Genomic DNA, 8,025 nt, shown 5'->3' on the forward strand with positions numbered 1-8,025 from the left:
ATCCGAGGTTCAACTATCCGACGGACCCTCCTCTCCAGAACCCCCGAATAGACCTTACCAGGGAGGCTTAAGAGTGTGATCCCTCTGTAATTGGAACACACCCTCCGGTCCCCCTTTTTGAATAAGGGGACCACCACCCCGGTCTGCCAATCCAGAGGAACTGTCCCCGATGTCCACGCGATATTGCAGAGTCACATTAACCAACACAACCCTAAAACATCCAGGGCCTTAAGGAACTCTGGACGAATCTCATCCACCCCCGGAGCTTTTTAACCACCTCAGTGACCTCAGCACCGGAGATTGGAGAGTCCGACCCAAAGTGCTCAAAAAATAATTGTTGAATTTGTGTGGTTATCTAAACACAATATTGAACTTAGCCCCGCCCCCTCACTCCACTATGGTTTTATTAACTCATTGCACACCTGGAGGACTGGTAGACTGAAGTAGTAAGCCAGAAAATCAATACTTTGTCCTCATTTATTCATAGTAATTGCCTTCAGAATCCCCCAGAGACATTTCCACACCATTTCTTTTTTAATAAAGTAACATCTGTGAAACATAGTTTGGCTGTTGGAGTAAAACTGTTGTAATCAATTCTGTCCAGAGCAGCTCTGACATCCCAGTTTTCTCTGCTGAGGAGACTGGCTTGACTGCTCTTATCTGATGAGCTGACGGCTCTGACTAATCCTGAGATGAAAAGATGCTGTGAACAAAAGCTGTAAAAAGGCAGTCATGGACTGAGTTTATAATGAACCTTTTTGCCTTCTGGTTTGTTCTAATGTGGAAGTTAAAATCAGTCCCTCCAGGTTTTCACAATTGTTTTTGTGATTTTGTGGTCCTACTTTAGAAATATTTGCAAGGAATTTTTTAGTATTTTTTCCTCAATAAACCCTTTCCAAAATCTACAGATAGAAAAAAAAAATAAAGCAGACAGATTGGACACAAAAACGTTTTTATTCTTTAAAGAGTTTAAATAGCTCAATATAAGCAAACACTGACATAACCCCTGTTCTGAACAGCTTTAAATTTTTCAAATTAGTATAGGACATTCTAAAAAATATATTAGAGAAGCTTACATGAAATAAAATAAGTCAAGAATGACAACATGAAAGGTAGTGTGTTTTTCATCAAAGGGTGTTTTGATTTAGTTACCACAAGAAAACTTGATTTACAGATATCGTTAAGAAGTATTGTGATTTAGTTCCTGCCTCGGTTGTCCCCTCTTCTCAAAGTGTTGTTTGGCATGTTAATGTTTGATTCCTTGTAAATGGTAGTCAATTGCAGACTTCCTTTGGTGATCAAGCAGCTTATTGCAAGGTGTGAAAAATAATTTTCTCCCACTCTCATGGAGAACAGAGAGATACTGATTTATTTGGTCCTTTGATTTTACATATGATGGTAAATGTCACTTTTTGTTACTTGCCACATTGATCATGGACGATAAATTGACACCAAGTAAGGCTGAGGCCTCAGTGTAGTAGAAGTAAGAAATACTGCCACCTGCAGGTGAGAGTTAGCAGTCACTTAAACCAATGTTTTTGACCATTTTTGCAGAATATTTGCCATGGTCTTGTAATCCTGAGGTTGCGGGTTTAAGTCCAGGTTGCGGTAGAAAGGGCATCCAGCGTAAAACAATTGCTAAAATCGTTAGTGCGAGTTTGCTTGCTGTGGTACCCCCTGAAGAAGGAAGAAGCCAAATGTACTTACCTTACCTTATTTGTGATAAACTCACAATTATGCATCAGCATGAAAAATTGCAGGCTCTGTTAATTTTGCATGATTTTCCACGATTATGAAATTGCTAAAAACTGAATGAACTGTAAAATGCATCCATGTGTCATCAGTGAGCATCGCACAGTTTGTTGTTCAGTGTTTTATATTTTATGTAGACTGTGTATTTTTTAAACTATAAGGAAATGCTGACTGAAATTTTGGGACTAAAAAGTCCTGAATTTTAGAAATGTGAAAAGATGTTTGCAGCCTGTGTGTTTAATATTGGAAGATATGAGTTGATTCCAGAATACTTGAACAGCTTTTTCTAGTGTTATTTTCTCCTTTGTGGAAACAGGAATGCTCCTGTTGATACAGAGATAAAGGAAATTGAACTTCCAGAAAGTTTTTATTGTTATCAGTTCTACTAAATGCAAACAGTGTCCACAACCCATCTGATTTGGTCTGTAATTCAGAGGAAGTCTCAGCTGGCTTTTGTTTCTGTGTGCTTAAATGTGATGCACCAGCTGCTTCCAATCTCTGAATCCTGAACATATGTTTCATTGTCTTTATGGTTGTCTTGCATGAATTACATTTTAAAATATTGTATTTTTTTTGAACAAGTTAGTATGTAAAACAGTGCATTAGCTCATTGCTTTAGTTTTTTTTTCCGGAGGACCCAAAAATGATTAGTAGCAGTGTAAGTTTTCCATTCAGAAATTAATTTCATCAACAGTGGTTAGCACTGTTGCCTCAGTGTGAGAAAGTTCTGGATTTAAGCCCTGGGTTGTTCCTGGTCCTGTGTGGAGTTTGCATGTTTTCCTCATGTTTGCATTGGTTTCATCTGGATACTCCGGTTTCCTCCCACATTCCCCCCAAAAAACATGGATGTTTAGGCTGCCTTTAGTTCCAGGCCTCCTTTGAAAAAGAGATCTGTGATCTCAATAGGATTTGCCTGGTTAGAAAACTTTAAAAGAGTTAAAATTATTTGAAAAATGTGTTTGATATGGCAACAAAATACAGTTTTATAAATTATTCTATAAGCATTACAAAAGTGTTTCATTTTACTAAACATCTCAGATGTTTAGATAACAGGCGGTAATATTGTGCTAAGTTTGTGAAGAGGTTTTTATTTATAAACATAAAAAGGGAAATTTGTTTTCAGAATTGTTATGAAAAAGCCTATAAGCACATACATGTTTGCACAGCTTGTGGATGTGTTTAGTCATTTCGCTTATTTGTCAGATAATTTTAAAAGTCAGACTTTTAGGAAGGGACTTCATGATATATTTCTGTATCTAAAGTATTTAAATGTGCTCAATGTTTCGCAAAGATGTAAGGCTGATATTGTGCTTAGGGTTGTACAAATCTGGGCTGGGGATTTGATACATGCGTGCATAGTTTTCTTACTGAAAAAATACATTTTAGTGTAGAAGCAATTATAAAAAACTGTAAAACTCATTTATTACCAATCAAAGTTTATAAATTATAATAACGTAATGTAACGTTTTTGTTGTTGTTGTTTGTTTACTGCAAACTACAACACTTTGAATGCCTTGGTGCTGAAATGTGCTATACAATTAAATTTATACTTACTGGTAATAAAGTACTTTAAATTATGCAGTGAAAGAGAAGGGTTTGACTTCTCTAAATAAAACTTGGACCCCACCAAAAAAGGTAAAAACAGCAAGTTGGTCGTTTTGAATTTATATATGCCATACTATGCCTTATTATTTACTCTAAACCTAATTTTTTTGTATTTAAACATGGAAGAATCAGATATTACCATCTCAGACCCTTCAAATCAGACCGTACCAACTATATTGTTGCATTATTTTCTGTCTTTTGTGAGCAGTGCAAAAGAAAAGCAAATGAAGTAAAAAATAAGTTAGTCATTAAGACCACCACCAGCCTAAACCTGTCAACAATTAGAGGAAACACAATCGGTATTAAATTGTTAGAAAAAAAAAATCTGCCAAACTCAGGAATAAATATTTGAGCTCTTGGAGTCTAATAATAACTTCTATCCCTACTTTTGTGTTAAAGATCTGTTTTGTTGACAGATTTGCGCCAGAAGATTTTTTTGTGATGTTTGATTTCAGAGATTATTGTGTTTTATGTGAATTGATAGACTGATGGTCATTTATTGTAACCAGACATAACGTTAAAACAGGAAAAACACTAGAATAATTGTAGGACTTCTACTATTTGCTCATGTTTGTATTGGACGGGACTGTCTACTAATGTAAGAAAAAAGACATCCCCTCCAATCAACACTATACTGAGATCATGATTTAAATTTGGATTTGTATTATTATTAGCACCACTGCTTGACTGTGGTAAGCATCCTTTATTTTTCTACATAAATTTGGCAACCTTAGTGTCTGTGTGTGTGTGTGTGCATGTGTTGCTGTATTAATGCTTGCCTCAATGTGAAAACTCACACTGGTGGTGTATGCAGCCTCAGGGTCATCCTCCAGCACTCGGGACAGGCCGAAGTCAGATACCTTACACACCAAATTGCTGTTGACCAGGATGTTGCGAGCGGCCAGGTCCCTGTGTATGTAGCCCAGGTCAGACAGGTAGGTCATACCTGCTGCGATACCACGCAGCAACCCCACCAGCTGGATGATGGTAAACTGGCCATCATGCCTCTATGAGAATGGAAAGGAAAAACAGGACTTAAAGGTCAGGAGGCAACGTTAAAAATCATGACAGATGATTTTACAGCAGAGAAGATGAGCAGTTTTGATAACAGGGGAAATCAAGATAGTGACAAAAGATAAAGTACAAATATTAAAGTAATTTCATTTAACATTAATTTAAAGTATTTTAATATGAGAAAATAGTAGAGCTGTTTGACTTTGGGTAGATGACACTGTTTGATCAAAATAGCAACAATTCTCCTGCACACAGCAAGTATTGCTCCTATCTTTAGTTTTGTTGTTATTGCAAAAGGCAAAGGCGGACAGTAATGTTTTTGCCTACGTCTGTGTGTGTTTGAGTGTATCTTACCAAAATATTGAAAAAAAATCACTGAACAAATTTGGTTGAAATTTGCATAGAGTAGTCATTGGATTAAGGACCGAAACTGACATAATCAAAAATTAAAGCAGAAATATATATATATATTTTGTTTTGCCTTTTCCTTATAAAAATGTCTTTTGACATTTCCTAGTCTCCTCTTTTTACTTCACCGTGTGCGTTTCTGCCTCAATATGCAAATGAGGAGGCTGCCTTCTTGGTCCAGCTCCTCTCCTATTGGTCAATAAACAGGAAGGAGCGGATCCATGTGCAGATTGATTGTTCATGCCTGCGCTCTCGGCAGATATTATTTGACAATAATACTTGTCTCTTTTTTCTTTCTTTTTTTTAAATTTTTATCATGATCTATTTGAAGTCAACTCAGTTTGTCTGTTAGTAAATTATTTCATGAACTACTGTATAAATTTTAATGGAACTTTCAAGAAATTCAGTAATCATTGTATGTACATTGATGAACTGTTTACTGATGAACTTTTGGAGCTAACCCTATTCAAGATGGCTGCTATAGCCATCATTTTGAAGGTTTGACCAAAATGTCTAAAATTCCAAAATTAAAATATATGTGCAAAAGGGATTTTTTTTTTTTTATGTTTTCAAAGTGCGATCCTTAATTGCTTTGACTGTAACTTATGGAGGATTTCAGACATGTTTTGAGAACTTGCAAAGGACAAAATAGCAGATCAAAAGAACTTCTTCAGTAAGTTCCCAATTCATGTGCAGCTTATAGATTTTGTTTTCACAGTTTTAAAGTTTTTACATGTGTGTGTGTGTGGGGGGGGGACTTTTTTCAGGTAGCTTTTTTTTTACTGGTTTTTCCTTATCCTACTGATGAACTGAGCTCACTGTTACAATTCACTGCAAGGAGTTATCAACCTAAAAAAGCAAAGGACATTCATGCTATTAATTTATTTCAAAAAACAAAAAGGACAAAGACATTAAACAAACTCACTGCTTATTTCTGAAAGGCACAGAAAAGAAACAAGCAACATAGTGATGAAACAGCTGAAAGGATGAATACTGACCCTGAGGAAAGCATCCAGAGAGCCATTCTCCATGTACTCTGTAATTATCATTACGGGTTTACCTTAAGGGACAACAAAAACATACATGTTAGAGCTTTTCAGTCGGAGGGGAGGGGTTAGAAAGTAATTTTCAAACTATTTGGTTTCCATCATTCTACAGAATGAAGCAAGAGGAAAAGATTTAAGGAAGCTGCCAAACTTCCTAAGTGAGGATGTCCTTTCAAATTCACCCTAAAATCAGACTGTGCAATGCTCTGAGAAATGCTTCAACAGCCTCTACAACATACTGATCCGACAAGACTTCAAATGACCTGTCTTTATCCCTTATATGCTTAAAAATAAATGTAAAATATAAAAAATAAAATAAGCCACAATGACTACTTTTATGGCTTAATTAAGTTAAAATTGTTAGACTCCACTGTCAAGCAGTGAATGACGTCTGATGACAGGTACAGTGAGAATGACAGGTACCCATCATTTCCATCAGTGAGAATATGAATAGCAAATACCTTTATGACAGTCCCTCCAGGATTTTGCGATGTTGCGATCGCAACTATTAACGCAAAATCAAGCAAACCCCGCGAAATCGCAACTTTGCCCAAAACACCACAACTTTTCCGCAACTTTAACCAAAATAACTTACAAAGAAGAGACGTGACGTCACATCCTGTTAACATCAGAATGCCTGGAGCGTGCAGGAGCAGCGACTGAAACCAAAATGTGCGCTAATGCTTCACATTTGCCCACAAAGATTTCAGCAAAACACCGCAGTGAAGTTAGTTTAAAGTTGGATGTTGGATATTCGCGCTCGGCGGAGTTAGCGGCGTCTAGCTCACGGCTGACTTAGCCGTCCCTAAGTGAACAGCCGCGAGTGAGAGAAGGGGCCGGCAGAGAACGGCTGGCCGACATTAGCGCTCCTGTTTCGGGTCAGCCGTGAGCATCCATGCGTTTGTCTTTAGCCACATTGAAAACTGCAACAGCGTCTTCACAGGTCTGACTAATAAATCAATCAAACAGCTGCAGCTGCTCGTGTTCTCACTAAAACCAGGATGATAGAGCACATAACACCAGTTTTAAAGTCCCTACACTGGCTCCCTGTAGCTCAAAGAATAGACTTTAAAATACTGTTGTTAGTTTATAAATCACTGAACGGTTTAGCACCACAATACTTTAAAGATCTGTTATCGCTGTACCAACCGTCTAGACCCCTCAGATCTTCTGGTTCTGGACTGCTCTGCATCCCCAGAACCAGAACCAAATGAGGAGAAGCAGCTTTCAGTTTCTATGCGCCACAAATCTGGAACAAACTTCCAGAAAACTGTAAAACAGCTGAAACACTGGGTGCCTTTAAATCTCAACTTAAAACCCACCTGTTTAGAGCTGCTTATGGCTAAATTAGGGTTAGAGTGCGGGTTTTTGATGTTTGTCTCTTTCTTACTGTTTATTCATTGTCACATGCTGTTTTTATTTTGTTTTTTAATTATGTAAAGCACCTTGAAATGCCTTGCTGCTGAAATGTGCTATACAAATAACATTTGATTGATTTGATTGATAGAACTAAGCAGATGAGCCCATCTCCTAAAAAAAAAACAACCCCACACTGCCTTTAGGGTCCTCAATGCAACAGTGTTTCCCTTCCACCAAACTTTACACTTTGCACAAAGCAGTCAGACAAGGACCGTTCTGGCAACTGCCAAACCAAGACTCGTCCATCGATTTGCCAGACAGAGAAGCATGATTGTTAACTCCAGAGAACATGTCTCCACTGCTCTAGAGACCAGTAGCAGTGTGCTTTGCTTTGCACTTGGTGATGGAAGGCTTTGATGTAGCTGCTTGGCCATGAAAACTCATTCCATGAAGCTCTCTATGCACTGTTCTTGAGCTAATCTGAAGGTCACTTGAATTTTGGAGGTCTGTAGCTACCGACTCTGCAGAACGTTGGAGACCTCTATGCACTATGCACCTCAGCATCCGCTGAGCCCACTCTTTGATTTTACATGGCTTACCACTTCATGGCTGAGTTATTTGCACTCCCAATTACTTCCAGTTTGTTATAATACCACTAACAGTCGACTGTAGAACATTTTGAAGCGAGGAAATTTCATGACTGGACTTCTCTCACAGGTGGCATCCTATCACAGTACCACCCTGTGGTGATTCTGGAGGTTTAGTATTTTTGTACTTCCTGGTGGGCCGTCTCGACGGCTGATTGGCAGCTCCTCGTCACTCCCTCTACACCTGTGGCAGA

General features: G+C 38.0%; 1 protein-coding gene across 1 annotated transcript in view; it reads right to left on the reverse strand.

Moving 5' to 3' along the window:
• epha8 (eph receptor A8) overlaps positions 1-8,025 on the reverse strand; it is a 271,726-nt gene that overhangs the window by 24,437 nt on the left and 239,264 nt on the right. The window contains exons 15-16 of the mRNA XM_037975306.1: positions 5,778-5,839; positions 4,155-4,364 (exon numbers count right to left, since the gene is read on the reverse strand). Coding sequence (XP_037831234.1) covers positions 4,155-4,364; positions 5,778-5,839 — 272 coding nt within the window. The remainder of the gene's footprint in view (positions 1-4,154; positions 4,365-5,777; positions 5,840-8,025) is intronic.

This window comes from Kryptolebias marmoratus, linkage group LG4 (genome assembly GCF_001649575.2).
Source record: "Kryptolebias marmoratus isolate JLee-2015 linkage group LG4, ASM164957v2, whole genome shotgun sequence".
NCBI classification, from domain to species: Eukaryota; Metazoa; Chordata; class Actinopteri; order Cyprinodontiformes; family Rivulidae; genus Kryptolebias; species Kryptolebias marmoratus.